Source organism: Lactuca saligna, chromosome 4 (genome assembly GCF_052625555.1).
Source record: "Lactuca saligna cultivar CGN05327 chromosome 4, ASM5262555v1, whole genome shotgun sequence".
In the NCBI taxonomy this organism is placed as follows: domain Eukaryota; kingdom Viridiplantae; phylum Streptophyta; class Magnoliopsida; order Asterales; family Asteraceae; genus Lactuca; species Lactuca saligna.
In genome coordinates, this window is record NC_136420.1 from 69,114,472 (window position 1) to 69,134,739 (window position 20,268).

The following is a 20,268-nucleotide window of genomic DNA, read 5'->3' on the forward strand; positions in this document are numbered from 1 at the left end:
ATATGAAATTCTCCCATTTTTGTTTAATAGAAAAGTATAGATTATCTATTTTATAAAACAATCTATTGAAAAAATAACTCTTTCGTTAATTTGAACAAAATATAAAATAATCAGAAACTGTAAATATCCAAAATATTAGAACTTTATTGAAAATTTTCCTAAAAAAATATTCAAACTTGAAAATGATGTGAATGACAAACTCAACTGGTCAAGTAAAAAAAATAGACACAAGTCAAAATCATCTAATTATAAGGACATTAAGAACACTTGATGCCGAATGAAGTAAGCCTTTGGACACATGCAAAATGCTAGTTTTGCCTCATAATCAAGCAATTTAAGTCTTTGTAGCATTTTATGACAAATATGGAAATGTTAACATTTTGGGTGAAAATACAAGGAAAACTTTGCCGCAATCTCTTATCCGTCTTATATATGACATCCATTCTCCATCGTTTCGTATTTTGTAGTTTTAGAGTTTATCTTTATTTGTATATAATTTTAAATAGTTTTATACATACATTATTTTTAAGATTTTTAAGCTACAAAAAGAATTTAATCCGGTCATCACCCCTCATAGCATTGTATACCGCTCGAACCTGGAAACAATATGAATTTTAGTTAGTGTTTCTATTCAATTAAATATGATTGGAATCAGAGGAAGAATAGAATGCTCGTTCCATTCGAATGAAAAAAGCTTATTGTTTTCTTTGATGGAATAAACAAACCACTCCTAAATGAATTTTGTTTTTGTTTTTTTAATTTTTATTGCTTAGCAAAGAGGTTTTATTTATTTATTTTAGTTTAATGGAATTGAATGTAAAATTGTAATATAATCCACTTTCATTTATATAATTTTTCATGACGAATTAAATTAAAACTTTATTTTTTAAAATAAATTAGAGTTAAAATCATACTTGCATAGATTCTAGAAGATTCATTCTATCTCTAGAAAATAGGAATGATTATCGAATATAATGACATATTGCATTACCTTGTTATAAGTATTTGAAGTTTGGTATGTGTTTCAACCAAAAAATATATACAGAAATAAAAAAAATTGAACCTGTTCTCTAGAAACGACTTGAATGGGTCCAATACTAACTGAAACATATTTTCCTCCTGATGACACTCTCTGCTTCACATGCTCCTGTTGGATAAGTTTCTTGTGATTATTGTAACTTGAATCAAAATTATATAACCAAATTAGTAGACTCATGGGCAACTTAAATTTATCTCAATAATCAAATTTTGTTTCATCCACTTCTTACATGTTTCTTCAAATATAACTACTTTGACTCTAAGAAATCAGAAAATCAAAATTATAACAAGTTTTTATCTTGTTTACCTGTTGAACTGGATGTTGAATGACCGACTCCACAGCAAGTATCATAGATTGCACAAAATCATTGCCTCCAATACCAATTGCTGTAAACCGTCGGACACTTGGGTAAGTGTCTAACTGTCATGTTAATACATAAAAACCACATACGTTAAATCTTTTAAACGTCATTCAATACACCAAATGGGAAGTGAAAATTGGCCGTTTACTCGATGATTTTCTTGATGCAAACATATTATGGCTTCTTTTCAAATGTTACACTTAGATTTTGACCCATACGAGTTAATATAGACCCATCATATTTGGATCGTCATGATGACTTGGGTGACAATTGACAAAAGAAGTTGAAAAGTATCCACTTTTTCTCATGTTATGAGAACCTACGGAATTTAAAATTATGAGAACACCTAAATGGAAATGTGCATACGACTTGATAATATGCTATATACAAAAGCAATAGTACATCATCTGAATGAGCCACATTTTCGTGTATGCTTTTTGTTGATGAAATTTTTTTGGTGGTAGAACTGGATGTTATGTTGGATATGTATAGGACAATGTTGGAATAAAAAGCGTTACGCGTTAAACCAAAATAAATATATCTAGTGCAATTTCAGCGAGGAGTGCAATGACAAGGGAGTAGAAGTTTGCATTGGGGAGCAAGTCTTGCTCTTAAACCCAAAGGAGAGTTATAACTTGGGGTCTATGATCCATAACAAAAGGATGCAGAGGACGACGTACCTATTACGTACCTATTACATATCACATATATTAGGGGAAAAGTCAACATGCTTATAAGATGTATGTAGCTGAAGTGGAACTCCAAAAAGGACAAACCGTTAGTGAAAAAACAGTAACAATCAATACCTTTTGGCTAAGAGTGAGCCACTCACCGCTCGAGCCATCAATTACCGTATCTCCAAAAATCATATTTGTGGTTTGTCCAGCTCTACCTTTGGTCCGCGAACGGTCTAAATCAAGTCAATAGTTATATGTACTTAGTAACTCTTACCTAACATGGAATACTATTGCATTTGATAGAATTAACATGATCTTGTTTATTTTCATTTAGGTTATGTTTGATGGATTATTTGAAAAACTATATGATAGTTAAAAAGTTAGCTAAAGTGATGTTTGGTAAAACCAATAATTTAGCTAGTTTAAATATGTAAAATGATAGAGAAATGTAAGTAAAAGATTAAGTTTTTTTTAATAATAATTAATAAAACATATATATATATATATATATATATATATATATATATATATATATATATATATATATATATATATATATATATATCATTTTAGTCTATACATTTTTTTAAAGTTAGTTTATAAATTATTTTTTTAATGTAACCAACATCAAACATAGAAAATCTAAATAAGTTTAAAGAAAAACCTAATAGTGTCATACAAAACAACTATCTTAATCCGCGCCCCAATTGAGTTCATTTAAAAAGAAGCATTTCTATGGTATGTGATTCTCGGCATGTAGGTACCGATTAAGATTGTAGGTAATTAACAATGAACCACCAAATTAGTTTACCCATTTCTTAAAGTGAAATTGTCAGAAAAATCTTAATATTTACGAAAAAGTTACACATTAATCCTAATTTTTTTTTTTAAATGAAAAAGCCTGAAAACCGGCAAAAGTTTGCATTTTGACTTTTTTTGACTGGTTGAAAGCGATACCAAATTAATTTGGGACTATTTCGTAAACCAACTCAAAATATTGAGATTTTTCTATAAACAAAAATATTATGACTTTTCTGCAAACAAAACTATTATTATTATTATTATTATTATTATTATTATTATTATTATTATTAAAATATAAATAAGAATACTATTTTTTGAACTTGTTATTATTAATATTGTTAATAATACATATAAATGTATTTAACTGAAGAAATAATATCAGTAACATTATTTAAGGGTGAAGTTGGAGGAGATGGTGATGTTTTTAACATTGAAATCATGAATATGTGCTTGTATATTTTTTACTTTGTATATCGTCATTTCACATTTGTTATAATTTTTTTCAATTTAGAACATTAATACTTAACAATTTAAAAGAATTTGCATATTTGTAAAATTGTTTATAAATAGTTTAAGATATAAGGATTTCTCACTTTGTATATAGAATTATTTAAGGTAGAAGGATTACTTTCCAAATCCAACAAATCCACTACAAACATCTACATAGGTAGCACATATCAAAATTCAAAAATATTAATTACAATATCTTGTTTAATAAAAAATAAATACTTTTTAATTTTTATTAAACAAGATATTATAATTAATATTTTATTACTTTTTATTAAACAAGATATTGTAATTAATATTTTTGAATTTTGATATGAGCTACCTATGTAGATGTGTGTTGTGGATTTGTTGGATTTAAAAAACAATTTTTCTATCTTAAAACAATTTTATATACAAAGTGAAAAATCTTTCTACCTTAAACTATTTATAAACAATTTTACAAATATGCAACTTCTTTTAAATGGTTAAGTATTAATATTCTGAATTGACCATATACAAAGTAAAAATATTAAACACATCACCATCTCCTCCACCTCTATCCATAAACAATGTCATTAAATATTATTCTTTCATTTAAATGCATTTATATGTATTATTAACTATATTAATAATAACAAGTTTTAAAAATAGTCTTCATATTTATATTTTTAATAATAATAATAATAATAATAATAATAATAATAATAATAATAATTATTATTATTATTATTATTATAATTATAATAATAATAAGGGTTTTGTTTGCAGAAAAGTAATAATATTTTTGTTTACAGAAAAGCCCTAATATTTTAGATTAGTTTACGAAATAGTCCCAAATTTATTTGGTATCGGTTTCAACAAGTGGAAAAATATTAAAATGCAAATTTTTACCGGTTTTCAAGATTTTTTCATTCATAAAAAAAAAAAAAAAAAAAAAAAAAAAAAAAAAAATCTTAAAATGTAACTTTTCCCTTCTCAAAACTACAACTACCAAATTTATTAAGCTTCTAAAGCATATGTTTCCTTGCAAATTATAAATAACAGGCATATAATTATTCACTTGATATTGTTAGGTTCATAATCTCACAGCCAAAAAACATGTAATTCGAACACGAATTGAAGAATATGATTGATATGTTGAAATGATAAAATTAGGGATAAAGACCTGAAATAATCTCGAGATCAGTTTCTTGAGGCGGTTCCTGAGTATTCTCACTAACCATTGACGACGACGACGATATATTTTCATTATTTAAACAATTAAAATGGCGATCAAGATCAATACGTCTTTCTGAGCAGAAATCTTTAATGTTCGTAATGATCTTACACTCACATCTCGAACGCAAAATGGGTGTTTGATAATTCTGCTGGCGAAAGGAAGTACGATTAACGGATGTTGGCCATAGCCCCTTCAGAACCACACCATGGATTACTGCTCTATGCGCCATTTTCTATCGATTTTTCTAAAAATCTGAATTCTAATCGAAGTTTTTCCAACATGTTATGCTAATTTCCGCGCCAAAGACCGGAGGAGAGACTTTGCAGGAAGTTTGTTTTTGTGTAATCAACAGTTGTGATATGACAAAATTACCCTTTACGTTGCCGGGGTAAAATTGGAAATATGCAGTTGAAGTTATCAGCAGCTATGAACGCGTCTTTTTTTTTTTCCTCTTCAAATAAAACTTTCTTCCCCAAAACCCTTGTCGATCGCCATAACATCTCTCACCGGTGAATGCTTCGACTCAGGTGAGAACCTTGACGCCGACCACCGCTCGCATACTTCGCTGGACTTCTCCTCTGCTCAGCAACGTCACCAGATTTCTCCTCTGCTCTGCAATCGCTCACGCCCGTCGTCGCCGCCTGTCACGCCCACCGTCGCCGTCTCCGCCTGTTACGCCCGCTTTCGTTGTCTCCTTCGCTCACCACATCTTCACCATCGTCACCGACCTCTGCTGCCAACGGTAAGAACAGTTTTCCTAAAAAAAGATGTTATCTTTTAGGGTTTGTTATAGTTGCTGGTAATCAGATGTTATTTTTGGTGAAATCAGATTAGTTTGCTGAAACACGAAAATCATATGTACATTTGCTGAAAATCGTATTTGTTTGCTGAAATCAGATGTTCATAGGTGCTGGAAATCAGATTTGTTTGCTGAAAATGTATATACTTTGCTGAAATATGAAAAATGTTGCTCAATTTGTTGAAATTAGTTGTTATTGTTGCTGGAAATCTTTTTTTTTTTTTTTTTTTTTTACTGAAACTAGTTATTGTTGCTGGAATAGTATTCACATCTGATGTTTTAGTGCTTTAATTCATATATTTCGTAGTTCATTGAAATACATAGCGAACGAGTTATATCTGTTTTTTTTTTTTTTTTGGTATAATATGTGAAATTTGTGTGATGAATGATTCTTGGACCATTTAGAAAATTGATTTTAGCTGTTTTAAACTTGTACAAATATGGTTTGATCTATTTATCAACCATTATGTTATTATGTTATATATTATGTTATATATCATAACTAATAATGTATATTAGTTGCCTTTTCTTTGCTAAAAGAATTGCAACTTTGTTTTGAAGTTGTTTTAATGATTTTTTTAAAAATATATTATTTGTGGTTGATTCAAACTCTTAGGATACATCAAATGTATGGATCTGATGGCGTAAACGAAGATTCAGAGAGAACTGCCTTTCGAAAAACTGAGAAAAAGTACAAACTATATTATGATAATAACAAATCTTCCAAAAAGTAAGAAATTCATTCATTAATTTGTATTGTATAGTTGATTTGAAGTTTGACGTTTGAAGTTGTAAAGTAAATGGTTTGTTTAATTTCAGGAAGAAGAAAGCGAGGCCTGTAGATTTGTCAGAGGTTATCGATTTTAAGTCTGTTTCAGAGTCCTTTACTAGAAACAATGATGTTCATCTTCCTATTGGAGTTTCAAAGCTTGAATGTCAGTTTGCTAGGCCAGTTTTCAGTTTGGATAAATGCCCTGGTATGCAATCATTATTTATTTATCTCTTATGGTTATGTTATGTGGTTAATTTAATTTGTTTATAGTACATATAGTTGATAGTTGATAATGATGTGTGTTCTCAACTGCAGGTTTCTATTTCATTCCTGAAGCATTGAGTATTGAGGAACAATGCAGATGGATTAAGGAGAGCTTAGTGAGTTTTCCTGAACCTCCAAACAGAACTAATCACAATGCTGTTCATGGAGCCATACATGATCTGTTCAATGCTGCAAAAGATAGCAAAGTGTTGGTTGAAGAGGAAAAGATAATATTACCTGGTGAAGAAGATGCTCATACTCATAAATGGGAATGGGCTACTTGTGATGAACCAAGTGGAAATACAAATACTAGTAAATCAATATCAGCATCTGTCTTGCTAAGGAAACTGAGATGGAGTACTCTTGGTCTCCAATTTGACTGGTCAAAGGTCTGCCTTTTATTCACAACATACAGACTATTTACTTGTAGAGCAGACTCTATAGTATACATTGATAATTTATGGTAAAAAAATTTTATGTTTTCATGTAGAGGAGTTATAATGTTTCACTCCCTCACAACAAGATCCCGGATGCTCTTTGTGAAGTTGCTAAGAAAATGGCTTCTCCTGCTATGCCAGTTGGAGAAGAATTTCAACCAGAAGCTGCTATTGTTAATTACTTTGCTTCAGGTACTAATTCTATTTGCTATTTGCAATTTGCATACTAATATCTTTATACATTTTAATTTTTGAAGATTCTTAATGTCGAAAGTCTTTAGTTAGATCAAGTGGAAATGTCACTAAATAGTAAAAAGTTTCATACCACTTTCAATTAGGTCACTTTTTTTCAGAAGAATGGAGCAAAAAGGATATATATATATATATATATATATATATATATATATATATATATTAACTTAGTGATTTTATAGGTGATATGTTGGGTGGTCACCTTGATGACATGGAGGCAGATTGGAGCAAACCTATAGTAAGCATGAGGTAGGTATATGTACATTGCATCATAATTTTATTTAAATATATAATAGGAGCTGACATGGACAGTTTGATTTATTAATGAAGTTTGGGATGCAAAGCAATTTTTCTTCTTGGAGGGAAGTCCAGAAATGATGAACCGTTAGCTATGTTTCTGCGCAGTGGTGATATTGTTCTTATGGCTGGAGAAGCAAGGGAGCGTTTTCATGGTCACTACATAAACTGAACTATTTTTATTTTCTCTGATGGAATGGCATGAAAAATTAATTTTTTTATCCTCAAAAGATATAAATGGAAAATCTATGTTTTATTATAAATCTGTTTGGGTTTTATTGTGTTCCATTCCATTCCATCCCATCCAACCAAACATACCATTTATCTTCTTGAGTGATAATTTGTGATTGTTTTGCAGGGATACCTCGGATTTTTACCGATACAGAAAATGCAGAGATCGATTGTTTAGAAAACCATTTCTCAGGTGAAGATGATACTTGTTATTTGGAATACATTAAAACCTCAAGAATTAACATTAATATCAGACAAGTGTACTGAATTATTTCTTAGTATATTTTTCCTGAAATTTGATTCAACACTAATGTGTGGATTTCCTGTTCTCTCAATTTTCTACCAACACTAAGGGCTTACTTTTTTTAGACTTGATGAACTTTAATGGGTTAAGCACTTAAGCTAAACTGTACAACAATCGATGATTGTTTCTTCTTGACTCTTGAGTTCGTTTGTACAATACACGGTTGTTTCTTTTTACTTGTCTCTATTGTTCGTTAGTTTGCATAATAATCATAGAAGTCAATGGAAATGAGAACAAAAATCTTTTTACATTTGCATTGAGCATGTGTCCCTAGTCTTTGGTGTGAAAAGAAAAACTTGTACAACTCATTTGATGCTTAATTTGTTCAGTGTATCATTATGACAAATAGATCGACTGTACACAAAAAAAGTTACTTCAACTGCCTTTTTTTTTTTTTTTTTTTTTTTTTTTTTTTTTTTTTTTTATATGTTTTGTTTCTATACAAATATTAGCTTATTTACTTTTCTTTATTTTAATGCTTTTCGGAAGATGTTTTTTAATATATTTTTAAAATTCTATAGAAACAAATATTTGTTCCTAAAGGTTTTTTTTAGCCACTATGGAAGAACTAAAATTCATTTCTATATTGTAAACGAGCAAAGCTACTTTACATAGATTTGTTACAAGCCCGAATTGAAATCGATTTTAAAACAGCCCCAAGGTTATTTCCTTTAGTGCATATATACACTCAAAAGGTTTGACTTTAAGTGTGATATTGTTTGTCCTTTCTAAATCAATTGATTTAAATTTATGTAAAATGCAACGTAAGATCCTAGGTTTGAACTTTGGGGTTGTAATCCCCTCATTTGACTGTCAACTGAACGTCAATTCAATTATTAAAAATAAATCAATAAATATAAAAAATAGTTTAAAAAAGAATTGAACCTCTAACTTCAACGTAAAAGACATGTTAATTAACAACCTTTGTTTCCTTATGTAGTTCTAAGTTTACAACTTCAGAAAAAACATTTATTCAAACTTTTAGAAAACAAAATCAACTTACAAAATCGTATCAACGAAAGCATCACCAGACAACGCCTTAGTAATCATTCTATCACCTTATATTTGAGTTCCATCACAAAGTTGAAAGCTTTATTGAATAAGGTACGATTTCAGCCGAAACAACAAAATCCGCACATAATACACAGCCTAAACCAAACACAACTTTCTAACTCAACAAAAAAAAAAGTAACTAATACCTACCCACCAAGATAAACTCATCATCATCAAGAACTTGAACATCTTTCTCCCCAATAAAATTCTCCCTTCCAATCCCTTTAACAATCTCAACAAACTCCACCCTCTTTTCCAAAGGAAGCGGCACATACGGAAGCCGAAAAATCGGCCTCACAACTCCAAGTTGAGCAAGAGCCGTATTCAACCCAATCGGATTCGGCTCACAAAACAACCATTTCATCAAAGGCAACAACTTCAAATTAAGCGATAAATTCTTACCTTCAAACATAAGCTCCCGCATCAACCCCGGAACCAAATTGCTAGCCACAGATATCACCCCCATGGCACCATGGTCCCACCGTGAGTCATGACACTCGTCATCATTCCCACTCCATGTCGTGATGTTGGTTTGGGTGTAGGTTTGGATTCGGTTGTGACCCATGCATTCCTTGATGCCAGCTAGGTTTGGGTTGGAGGAGAGAGAGTGGATGACGGTTGGGGGGATGTCTTGGCCGGTTCGGGTGGGGACGTTGTAGATGATTGTGGGGCCCATTGGGAGCACGCATTTGAAATGTGAGACAAGGCCTTCCAGTGAGGTTTTTCCGTAGTATGGGTTGATGTGAAGGGCTGCGTGCATTCCCACTGCAAACCCTTGTTCGGTTGCGTGGATTGCTTCTCGAGTCGAATTGCTTCCCGTGTTTCCTATCACCTGAAACCAAACTCATGTTTAAGAAGAAGCAAAATACAGAATTTTATTGCTACTGAAGTATTATTGAAAAGGACAATAATGAGACAAGTTGGAACCTTGATTGATGTGCCAAAGCAATTGATGGTGTGGCCAATGAGCATAATGTGTTCATCCCAACTCATCAACTGGCCTTCACCAGTGGTTCCACCAACAATCACACCATCAGCTCCATTTTCAATCTGCATATTCACCAAGGCATCATAAGCCTCCAGATCGAATCTCCCATCAGGTAAGTATGGAGTTTTAATTGCAGTTATCAACCTCAATGACTTTATCTCATCTGTAGAAGTCCTGATAAGACACCAAAACAATGTATTAGCAGACTATAACAGATATTTACTTTCATTGATTTGTCTATGTCATCCTAAATTTCCAAATACGAAGCAAATTTTCACTGCCATAATGAATCATGGTGTTTCCTACTTATAACCATAACAATTATAGTACAACTTTAAGAAACATACAAGGAAGGGGTATTCATTTAGGAATACTTTTCATTGTCTGTGTGTGGGGGTGTAAAGAGGAGATAGCATGGATACCGATTCTTCACTTCAAAACTGCGCATTGGTAGATGAAAATTGGGGATTACAGCTGCTTTTGGGGATACCCATCTTGAACTCCTGCTTAATCATAACAAACAAAGAAAGGAATTACTGTTGGTAAGACAAGCATGGTAATGTGGAAGAAGCACTTATAAAATTCAAGGTTTCTTTGGATATGACAATGATGACGTGTAACACCTGATGTCATGATCAAATCTACAATTTCTCTCACTAATCAGTAGACCAACTAAATCCATGGTGGGTTATGTTCTCTCCATAATCAGCCTCACATCTAATGCTAAGAACCAATGTGGTAGATTTCAGAAAATAGACTGTAATTTCAGAAAATTTCCAGTGGTTATTTTAGAAGCAGTATAAAAAGATTAGTAGTCACTTTCTGGTTGAAAAGGAAGATTTGATATCCTATCATAACATACACGATGGATAATTTTTCCATAGCACATATAATGTGAAATTTGTATATAAAACAGCTGGAATCACGTTGAAAGATGTAGCGCTTTAGGTGTTCAAAAATCATTCTGAGCAAAAAAAAAAACATTATCGGTTATCCCCGCTGCTCTGCATTGTAATAAAACAGGACATTCAAAAGCAACCACAACAAACAAATTAGGGTTGGTAGTGAATACCTATTGCGAGTATTCGTCGAATTCGAGCGCACAAGCCGGAAAGGAGAGTCATTCCCCCACGTAGTAGAGCTCTTGAAAGCAGACATTTGCTGATACGCTACAGACATGTTTGAGTATACAGAGAAGATTTGAAACAGAAGGAGGATTTACTTATCTGCTCCTTTCCTCAGATGAAAATAGTGATGATTGGCGTGGTGATTATAAGTGTAAATGCTGTGGTAATGGTGGTGGTGGCGGTGGTGGTTGGGTCGCGTAGGAAGTGGACGGCGAGGTGGTGGAACATTGCAGTGGGGTTTACTATAGATGATGATGAGTGAAACTGGAACCCTAGAGTTTATAGCCGTGGATTTTGTTATGACACTAAATTTAATAAAAGTATAACAATCACATGTTCAAGAATGATACGTGTAACATTATTAAATAATTAAGTCAATTGTGAGTCGTTCATATGGTATATAAAATTCGTCCATTATATGAGTTAATTTGATATTCTATATGAGATTCAAATTACTTCATATGATTTAACCAGAGTTCTGATCTTTTTATTAATTTCGAGTTTATATATATGGTGAACAGTGAACTGCTCATTTTATTTAAATATATTAATTTAGAATTTATACTTTTTTTTTGGAATCTTAGTACAAAATCTATATATTTTTTTTCTTCTCGCGACTTCAACCTTCAATCTTTAGTCGCATCTTTTCCTCAATTCCTTATCCTATAAAGTATAAATTTAAAATTTATATACTTTAATACAAAAGAGAATTGTTTGTAGATGAAATGCCCCAATTGATTGAAGGTTCACATCCTACCTAGGATGAAGATGTAGACTAGAAATAGATTTTAGAAAACTAGGTGTTAGCTATTCAAAAAGAAAAATCAAAACTTAGATTATTAAATATAATCTCAAATAAAACTATGATTATTTTTTTCATGTACCCAAACCACTAAATGGCCAACCAAGCAAGACTATAACCAATACTATAACTAAATTTGAACACATTTTTGCTTTTCCACGCTTGATATGCTTCTAGAACCAATATAATAGCGATTAAATTAAATCAAAATACTAATAAATTGACTTTTACAGCAGGCAGTATTTGAATATTATATCATAAAACATTGAATATTATATCATAAAATATTAAAAATTATATCACAAAATATTAACTTTAATGATTATAAATCAGATTCTAATTTTTTTTTTCATATTGAATCGGATAATTTGACAATTTTATTAAAGTATTTCGGGACTCAAGTTATTTAATAAAAACAAAGTTTGTAACTTGTTTAGAAAGTTTCAAAAGTTTTTTTAATCATTTTCTTTTCTTTTATATAATAAATATATATCAACGAAAATGAAGGATGTTTGAAAGTTCATCTTGATGTTGTCTGCTGACCATACCGTTTGTCTCTCTCCTTTTTTTTTTTTTTTTTTTTAAATCTTCTTCTTGTATTTCAACGAGAGAAAACTGTGAACTTATTACACGCCTAAGCTTTTGAAAACTTCTTTGAATTCTCTCTCTCTCTCTCTCTCTCTCTCTCTCTCTCTCTCTCTCTCTCTCTCTCTCTCTCTCTCTCTCTCTCTCTCTCTCAACTTGTTTTTCATCGTTGTGTTAACTTGGATCTTCTCCCGCCTGAATTTGGTGCTGATGGCTGGTCGTTATGATCCTAATCCCTTTGACGATGGGGAGGAAGTCAACCCCTTCGCTGTAAGTTATCAGTTCTGCTTCCAATTTGCTTGTAACGTCTTATCTAAATGTTTTGATCATGGTTTTCCCTCTGAACTTTTACTTGATCGACGCCAATTATGATTCGGGATTGAACTTGTTTTTCTGCCCTGAATTGCTGAATCCGATTTTGTTTGAATTTCGATTTCAATCGATCTTCTACTTATTTGCAGCATAATACATGTACTTACTGATTATGGAACTGAATTGTGATCTTTAATTTTTAAGCAGTTCTTACTAACGATTCCGCTGCTCACATGATCAAAAAGTGCCGATGCTTTTGCGTTTTATTGTAAAGCTAATGAGATCATAGACTGTTCATTTCAAACATAATTATGCTTCTATGTTATTACATTTTTGTTTTTAAAACATCCATACAAAGTGTGGCCTAATGATCAATGTAATCCACGCATTAAAAGTCTTTGAATAATGATATATGAATTTGAGTGATTTTAAGTGATTAATTGTTCTCATTTTGCAAACTCATTTTGATATTAATATTTTTTTTAACAAATCAGGAAGGAGCAGCAGGAAACGGCAAGAAAACAAATTATAGTGGGGGTTCATTTTACACTACAGTAAGGCCTTGTTTCCTTTTTTTTTTTTTTGTTCCCATAAAGTTTATATATGAATTATATAATTTTCCAGATGTTATTTATATTAATTGGATGGGTTTTTTCAGGGTGTTCCTTCTGCTCCAAGTTCTAAGATCTCACTTCTTCCTCATGAACCAGCAAATTATTATGATCGAAATGCCTCAGTTGACATCCCTCTTGATTCTGCTTCGGTAGGGTTGACTATTAGATCTTATTAGTTTATTAATTTATTCTTTACATGAATGTTGTTGACAAATGTTGGTGTCAATGGAAATTTATTGAAGGATCTGAAGAAGAGAGAGAGGGATCTTAAAGCTAGGGAAGCTGATCTGAAGAAGAGGGAAGAGGTAAATTGTTCTATTTATTTGTTTATTGTAGCATCATATTCTCATTTCTTCCTATTATAGCAATTTCATTCAAATACAAAACAATTTTCACTGCTATCTATTGCATCTTTATTTACACCAACCTCGTTATTCTTTGATTGAGTTTTTTGCAGATAGTAAGACGAAAAGAGGAGGCAGCTGCTCGAGGTAGTTCATCTTCATATTTTTCCCGATTTTTTTTTTTTTTTTCTATTATATAGAAGAGATTTCAATTTTTTTATAAACTAATTCATCTTTTTGCATTTCAGCTGGAATTGTTCTTGAGGAGAAAAATTGGCCACCATTTTTCCCAATCATTCATCACGATATTGCAAATGAGATACCGATTCATCTACAGAAATTGCAGTATGTTGCATTCATGACGTACTTAGGTATGTAGTTTATTGGCTTATTAGTTTTGGTTATCAAATTTCTTTATTATTTTCATTATGGAGGGCATTTAGGTCATTTGACTAATAGTCAACAATTTAGGAGATTTGCAACATTTCGTAAGATAAAATCCAAAAGATGAAATGACCTATTTGTCCGTTGTGATTGTTATAACTATCCGATGCTTTTGATTCGCAAGATCATTACTCAAGGGGAATAAAGGCATTTGATTAAAAAATCAAACACTTTTATAAAGTTTTTCTAATAGCGTACAATTATTATTATTGCAAACAGGGTTGGTATTTTGTCTTTTTTGGAATATTATAGCCACAACAACTGCATGGATTAAAGGAGAAGGTGCGTGTTTATTTTCTTTTTCTTTTTAAATTTTATTAAAACCTGTCACTATGGATTAAACTTTGTCATTAAATTATTCTAATATGTTTTTTATTCCTTGTGCTACAGACGTGACGATCTGGTTTCTTGCTGTTATCTACTTCCTATCAGGGGTTCCACTTGGCTATGTTCTGTGGTATCGGCCACTTTATCGTGTTTTTAGGTAATGCTTTATTACATCCTACTTTCATTTCTTTTTATTACAGCATTGTTTTCCAATTATTTACTTACACAATATAGCATTGTAATTACAATTGCTTTCTTATGAGGAAATTTTACTTTGAAATTTTTACCCAAATTATAGCAGAGATTGCTTTGTATTTGGGTGATATTTCTATTTTCGGGTGTATTTTTTTAAAGTACAACCCTGAAAACAGAATGCTACGATAAATAAATAAATAAAAGCATGTTGCTGTTTTCTTGCATTTTGCTTAACAAAGTGTCATCTTCTCATCCTTTTCATTAACATTACAAATTGTGTTTGCAGGAAGGAAAGTGCATTCGGGTTTGGTTGGTTCTTCCTATTTTACTTGGTAAAAGCCTTAACAATTGTAGTTGATTTTTTACTATGGTTTCCAAAGAAGCAATTTGGACAAATTATGGGAATGAAAATCCAAAATATAATGAAAACCAAACATTATCGTTTTCTGATTGTGTATTGTTATTTTTCTGCTTACAGTTACACATATGCTTTGTAATCTTTGCGGCTGTTGCTCCTCCCATTGTCTTCAAAGGAAAATCTCTCACGTGAGTTCCTCCCCATTTTTTATAAATATATTCATCACTTTTAGGCTCAGTTACCAAATTTGCCCTTTTTCATTTTTTTTTTTTGTAACAATTTTGCTTTCCATTGAACAGAGGAATCCTACCAGCAGTTGATCTTGTAGGAGATCAAGCTTTAGTTGGGGTGAGTTTTTGTGCAGCTTTTATTAATATAAAGTCTGTTATTTTTGTATTAATTATGATTATTTTTCATAGATCTTCTACTTTCTTGGTTTCGGGTTATTCTGTCTTGAGGCTCTGCTCAGCATTTGGGTTATTCAGGTTTATTCTCTTTCACAAATAAACAACCCTTTTATCCACATTGGTTAATTATTATGTTTTAATAAAACTATTATTAAAAATATTAAGTATATTTTTTTAATATTATTTCAAATCATGCAGCAAGTATACATGTATTTCCGAGGGAGTGGCAGAGCAGCAGAGATGAGAAGTGGGGGTGCTTGAGGTGTAGTATGAGCACCAACCTGAGCCATGAGTTATGTTTTTATTTTTATTTTTTTAATGGTGAGATTATATTTGCTGACTTTAATTTCATGAATGGATTTGAGTTGTAAAAAAGTATAGAAAGATGGCAGGAGAAGGAGAGGAACTGATAGTTTTTAACTTTGTTTATAAATCTGTTATATTTTATATTTATATTTGATTATAAACTATAATAAGAGAAGAGATTGGTGATTCTTGTTTTTGAATGATTTTGAGTTGTGGATTATATGATTCAACAAATGAACAAACTTTGGCTCCATTGAATGTGACTATATTACATGTTTAAAAGCATATTAAATACAGATAAAAGATTGAAAACTTGAAATCAAAAATGAAAAAGCTCATGGCAAATTAATCAAAATAACCCAATATAATTACATGATATATAATACAAAGGAAACCCACAAAAAAAAATCATGCATTTGACAAAACAATATTATTTTGGTACCAAACCATCTAAGCTGTATTACAAAAGTTATTTATTTGACCATTATATATCTTAAATCCAACCATTTTTTTTCGTTTCCTACTTTTCTTTATTTGGTCAAATAAGCTGCTTGAGTAATAATATCGTGAAGAAAATTTATTTTACTAGAACAAATATTTTCTCCCCTTCTGTACTCTAAAAACATATCATACAAAATCCAACGGCGGATATTAAGATATCATGTGATGGATCAAAGGCTAGAAGAGTTCCAGCTGGCATCAACTGCTCTCATGATTTTCTCATGTAGGGAGGCGCCAGCACATGCGATTATACCTCGATCTAATCCTTGCAAGTACATACCTTTAGAGAAGTCGAGTCGCTGGCCACCGGCGTCGGTGACGACACCGCCGGCTTCTTCGATGATGACAACTCCGGCGGCATGGTCCCATATCTTCTCCTTATAACCGGCTCTTGCGAACTTCATGAAAATCTCTGCGTCTCCACGAGCGATGGCGGCGTATTTCACCATACTGTATACTCGTAATGGTTGGTTCCTACAGTACGAGGGTGAAAATTAAAAAATTTCATGTGATTTTCCCGATTTATCCCTGAATTTCGGGATAAGGGTAGATTAGTAAATTTGTGTATGTCTCAAGTTCTCAACTCGCAGTGTGTTTGCAGCAGTCATGGATATCCAAGTAATTTTGCATATTTACCCTTATTTTCATTGTATAGTTTATATCTGTGACCATTACAAATGATCGATTTTTTGATTCTTGGTATTGAAAAAAGCAAATTGCAGAAAATAACAGAACACTTCATATTTTTACTAATATGATAAATGTTTTTTTTTTTTTTTTTTTTTTTTTTGTAACCATGATAGCAATCTATCTATATTTTTTTTTACAAATAATATATATTTACATACAACAGAATATGAATAACATACTTATATTTCTTTACTTATGATAGCAAAATAAAATATAACAAATTGAGTACATTACCTGGTAGTGAAATGTGAGTACGTTACTATTTTGGGTAAAACAATAAAGTAAAATTGTTCATTATTGGTAAAAAAAAAAAAAAAAAAAAAGTACGTAGCCTATCATGCGTTAAAAATAAAGTACATTGAATCCATTGGCAGCGAAGAGTAAAGCACGTTGCTATTCCTCGAAATTTGCTGTATTCATATTTCTTTATCAATAATAACAAAGCACTTAAAATTTTATGGATAACCCATAATAACAACATACTTACATTTTTTTTTTTACCAATAATAGCAATAGCAAAATGTACCAAATAGATTACATTACCCATATTGGTAGTTAAATGTAAGTATGTAATCCCTTGCTATTATTTGGTAAAAAATAAAGTGCTTTGCCTATCTATATTGATATCTAGAATAAAGTAAGTTTCCTATATTGGTATTTAAGACATTTCACTCGGATCAAAATTGAAAGACTTGAAAAGAGAAAGAACAAGTACCTAAGCCCGACACTATGAGCCAACCCTTGAGTAAACGAGTGGCTCGAGTTCGCCTTCTCCACGGGCTCACAAAACGTAGCCAAAACCGGATTATCAATACTCGACACTGTGACCGGCCTTGCAGAATTCGGCCACACAAAACTTTTATCTCCACTCACCAACGGTTGCATCCACGCTTTCTTACTCCCTTTCTTTGCATAAAGCACGCACCCTTTCCCATCCCAACTATCCAACCCTGTTTTAGTTAATCTCGAAAGCATCCTCCGATACCCATTTTGGTAATTTAACCACTCCTTATTCAAAGGGTAGTTCGGGCACCCAAGAACCCCGAGCACCACCTGCCCGTTTTCAATTAAGGCTAGAGCAATCGCGTACTGGTCTCCGCGTACAAAGCCTAGGGTCCCGTCGACCGGGTCGAGTACCCAGAATCGACCGGTGGGCCCGCCCGTGGAGTTGCAGCGGCTAATTGCTTCGAGAACTTGGGTGGTTTTGAGAGGTGTGGGTGGCGGTTGGAGGTTGAAAGTGGCGGCGGTGGATAGGGAGTCGTTGACGGTTGTTACTATGGATGAGAGGAGGCTGGCGGCGTTAGGTTTTGAGAGGGCTTCGATGTCTTCTTCTGCAACGATTGATACGTTTTCCGGTCCGAATGCTTGGGATAATATCCAGCTAACGGTTGCTTGCACACTCCAATCTGTTAATAAATTTGTGATATGATTGTTACGATTCATAATCACACCGGACATGACATGACAAAACAGGTTATACTGTGTTTGGAGTGTATGACTAACTGGAGTAAGTGCAAGTCTTTATCAAGTAATAAAAAACAACATTTTAAACTTCATATTCCAAAATAATGTTCTAATTGCTTTTGAGAAAGATACTCTTTTCATGAATTCATCATGGAACTTTACGATCATAGTAACTTTACATGTTGCTAGTCCATAGCTTGAAAGCAAAATCGAAAATGAGTAGGATTGTCACTTATAAGTCCATTATAGGCACTTACTTTGTGTAAAGAAAATCTTTCCACAAATTAATGAATCCCATTGGCACTTGTGAAGTTGCCTTACTTTTAGTTTTTAGGTCAAACGTAGTACTTTTTCGAATCAATGTGGGAGAATTAACTTTGTTACAAACATGATTCTCTTTGTAGTACTTGTTGGAAGTTCACTCATAATCATCAATTTTTCTTAAAAAAAATATATATACTGTATAATGCTTACATACTAAATAATACTAGTGAGTTTGAAACTTCTATATTTGACCTCCATAAGTGAAAAATAGCTCTTGCAATTCATTAACCAGTAGACATAGAAATAATGAGTTCTGAAATAAAGAATTAAGACACAATTGTTCTTGCTACCCGCATAAAATCAGTTTCACTAATCTTCAAGCAATTACCACACAACCAAGACAATGAATTTGAAAATCAAAAGTGAAATTGAGAATCAAAGATTACCAGCAATTGTGACAGGGGAATTATCGTCTTTGGCTTGAACATCTCCATTTCCATTGAAGATCAAATTTTCTTGAACTTTCTGGCATAACAAACAAGCAACATGAACGGCTTTCACAGCAATTTCCAATTCTTTACCGTATTTCTCATCTGGGTGTGCTTCAGTCGACACCCAATTGCCGTTCTTCTCCATTTCGTCAGAAACGTGGGGTTTTCGATCAGATGTATTTAGACAGCAAATGGAGGTTCTGGATTTTGGGTAATTGCGACTATGAAAGGAAACCCAGAATTTTACATGGGGTTTTAAAGAATCGTTGTTCTTGTTGGCAAAGAACAAAGTTTGTGGGATTTTGGTTCCCAATTTTGAAGGAAAAGCAGTCATTATAAATAGCTCTCTCACACTCGACTGTATCCAGATTTTTCAAAGTTTCCAGTGATTTTGATGTATTTGGCCGAGAAAGGCACACGGTGTTGTGTTGGTTTGCTTAGAAAAAGGTAATGTGGAATATTGCATTTAAGCCCCTTGAGATTTCGGAGATTGTAGAGCAAGCCTCTTTTTAACCCAATGTTCTAATAATTGAATCGTTAAAAGTTAAATCCGAGCTGTACATTAAAATCACAAAAAAAAAATAAAAAAATAAAAAAATAAAAAATAAAAGCCATGTAGATGACAACATGTTTAGGAGTTGTTTGGTAAATTGTAATGAATGCTTTCAAACATTTTAATGGTTCGGATAATTTTAAGGGTTTTGATATGTTTAGAGATTGTTTAGATGTTGTAATAAATATCCTGTTGATTCAGACGTGATATTGAAAAATCCAGTTTAGATGTTACCAACTTTTTATCATAAAGTGACTAAAATTTGTGACAAAACAATTGTGAGTCACATAGTCAGTGAAGTAGCATTTCTCAACATATGTGGTTTTCTGATTTTTATGTGATCTTTTTTTAAGTTGTCAAACATTTTGAGTCAAATCGTCTATATATATTTACCATAAAGTTTTAAATAGCTGATCGTCGAACCCCATTAAAACCATGGACTTTTTATTCTAACTTTAAACTTTATTTTATCTTTTTTTTTAATCATAAAAAGCTAAGACA

At 32.0% G+C, this 20,268-nt stretch overlaps 5 protein-coding genes across 5 annotated transcripts; 2 read left to right on the top strand and 3 right to left on the bottom strand.

Moving 5' to 3' along the window:
• Positions 1-364: 364 nt before the first annotated feature.
• LOC145042093 (uncharacterized) lies at positions 365-4,863 on the bottom strand. Its single transcript, XM_078990459.1, has 5 exons — positions 4,533-4,863; positions 2,207-2,310; positions 1,346-1,459; positions 1,064-1,147; positions 365-596 (listed from the first exon to the last, which is right to left on the bottom strand). The coding sequence occupies exons 1-5, from the start codon at positions 4,813-4,815 to the stop codon at positions 540-542; spliced, it is 642 nt and encodes a 213-aa protein (XP_078846585.1). The 5' UTR covers positions 4,816-4,863; the 3' UTR covers positions 365-539.
• Positions 4,864-5,020: 157 nt separating this feature from the next.
• LOC145042092 (oxidoreductase, 2OG-Fe(II) oxygenase family protein) lies at positions 5,021-8,118 on the top strand. Its single transcript, XM_078990458.1, has 8 exons — positions 5,021-5,328; positions 6,002-6,115; positions 6,205-6,362; positions 6,473-6,810; positions 6,912-7,050; positions 7,293-7,359; positions 7,441-7,562; positions 7,766-8,118. The coding sequence occupies exons 2-8, from the start codon at positions 6,012-6,014 to the stop codon at positions 7,903-7,905; spliced, it is 1,068 nt and encodes a 355-aa protein (XP_078846584.1). The 5' UTR covers positions 5,021-5,328; positions 6,002-6,011; the 3' UTR covers positions 7,906-8,118.
• An 894-nt stretch (positions 8,119-9,012) lies between these two features.
• Positions 9,013-11,402, bottom strand: LOC145042091 (4-hydroxy-tetrahydrodipicolinate synthase, chloroplastic-like). The gene is made up of 4 exons (XM_078990457.1): positions 11,056-11,402; positions 10,406-10,486; positions 9,923-10,157; positions 9,013-9,827 (listed from the first exon to the last, which is right to left on the bottom strand). Exons 1-4 carry the CDS (start codon positions 11,160-11,162, stop codon positions 9,135-9,137), a joined length of 1,116 nt encoding a protein of 371 aa, XP_078846583.1. The 5' UTR covers positions 11,163-11,402; the 3' UTR covers positions 9,013-9,134.
• Positions 11,403-12,516: 1,114 nt separating this feature from the next.
• LOC145042095 (secretory carrier-associated membrane protein 3-like) lies at positions 12,517-16,004 on the top strand. The gene is made up of 13 exons (XM_078990461.1): positions 12,517-12,767; positions 13,304-13,363; positions 13,468-13,572; positions 13,666-13,728; positions 13,881-13,914; positions 14,016-14,138; positions 14,431-14,493; positions 14,602-14,695; positions 15,020-15,065; positions 15,212-15,279; positions 15,391-15,439; positions 15,511-15,576; positions 15,697-16,004. The coding sequence occupies exons 1-13, from the start codon at positions 12,708-12,710 to the stop codon at positions 15,757-15,759; spliced, it is 894 nt and encodes a 297-aa protein (XP_078846587.1). The 5' UTR covers positions 12,517-12,707; the 3' UTR covers positions 15,760-16,004.
• Positions 16,005-16,117: 113 nt separating this feature from the next.
• LOC145042094 (3',5'-bisphosphate nucleotidase AHL-like) lies at positions 16,118-19,648 on the bottom strand. The gene is made up of 3 exons (XM_078990460.1): positions 19,170-19,648; positions 17,711-18,401; positions 16,118-16,779 (listed from the first exon to the last, which is right to left on the bottom strand). Exons 1-3 carry the CDS (start codon positions 19,546-19,548, stop codon positions 16,476-16,478), a joined length of 1,374 nt encoding a protein of 457 aa, XP_078846586.1. The 5' UTR covers positions 19,549-19,648; the 3' UTR covers positions 16,118-16,475.
• Positions 19,649-20,268: the final 620 nt, after the last annotated feature.

What these genes read in the sequence shown, in the direction of transcription:
- LOC145042093 (XM_078990459.1), bottom strand. Translation starts at nt 4,815, where the DNA reads ATGGCGCATAGAGCAGTAATCCATGGTGTGGTTCTGAAGGGGCTATGG. An exon ending in TGATCTCGAGATTATTTCAG is followed by an intron (nt 2,311 to 4,532) that starts GTCTTTATCCCT and finishes GACTTGATTTAG; the next exon opens with ACCGTTCGCGGACCAAAGGT. An exon ending in TTCAACATCCAGTTCAACAG is followed by an intron (nt 1,148 to 1,345) that starts GTAAACAAGATA and finishes CTTATCCAACAG; the next exon opens with GAGCATGTGAAGCAGAGAGT.
- LOC145042092 (XM_078990458.1), top strand. Translation starts at nt 6,012, where the DNA reads ATGTATGGATCTGATGGCGTAAACGAAGATTCAGAGAGAACTGCCTTT. An exon ending in TGTTAATTACTTTGCTTCAG is followed by an intron (nt 7,051 to 7,292) that starts GTACTAATTCTA and finishes GTGATTTTATAG; the next exon opens with GTGATATGTTGGGTGGTCAC. An exon ending in AAACCTATAGTAAGCATGAG is followed by an intron (nt 7,360 to 7,440) that starts GTAGGTATATGT and finishes TTATTAATGAAG; the next exon opens with TTTGGGATGCAAAGCAATTT.
- LOC145042091 (XM_078990457.1), bottom strand. Translation starts at nt 11,162, where the DNA reads ATGTCTGTAGCGTATCAGCAAATGTCTGCTTTCAAGAGCTCTACTACG. An exon ending in TCGACGAATACTCGCAATAG is followed by an intron (nt 10,487 to 11,055) that starts GTATTCACTACC and finishes ATGATTAAGCAG; the next exon opens with GAGTTCAAGATGGGTATCCC. An exon ending in GCTTTGGCACATCAATCAAG is followed by an intron (nt 9,828 to 9,922) that starts GTTCCAACTTGT and finishes GTTTGGTTTCAG; the next exon opens with GTGATAGGAAACACGGGAAG.
- LOC145042095 (XM_078990461.1), top strand. Translation starts at nt 12,708, where the DNA reads ATGGCTGGTCGTTATGATCCTAATCCCTTTGACGATGGGGAGGAAGTC. An exon ending in AGGAAGTCAACCCCTTCGCT is followed by an intron (nt 12,768 to 13,303) that starts GTAAGTTATCAG and finishes TTAACAAATCAG; the next exon opens with GAAGGAGCAGCAGGAAACGG. An exon ending in AGAGGAGGCAGCTGCTCGAG is followed by an intron (nt 13,915 to 14,015) that starts GTAGTTCATCTT and finishes TTTGCATTTCAG; the next exon opens with CTGGAATTGTTCTTGAGGAG.
- LOC145042094 (XM_078990460.1), bottom strand. Translation starts at nt 19,548, where the DNA reads ATGACTGCTTTTCCTTCAAAATTGGGAACCAAAATCCCACAAACTTTG. An exon ending in TTCCCCTGTCACAATTGCTG is followed by an intron (nt 18,402 to 19,169) that starts GTAATCTTTGAT and finishes ATTTATTAACAG; the next exon opens with ATTGGAGTGTGCAAGCAACC. An exon ending in GCTCATAGTGTCGGGCTTAG is followed by an intron (nt 16,780 to 17,710) that starts GTACTTGTTCTT and finishes CTCGTACTGTAG; the next exon opens with GAACCAACCATTACGAGTAT.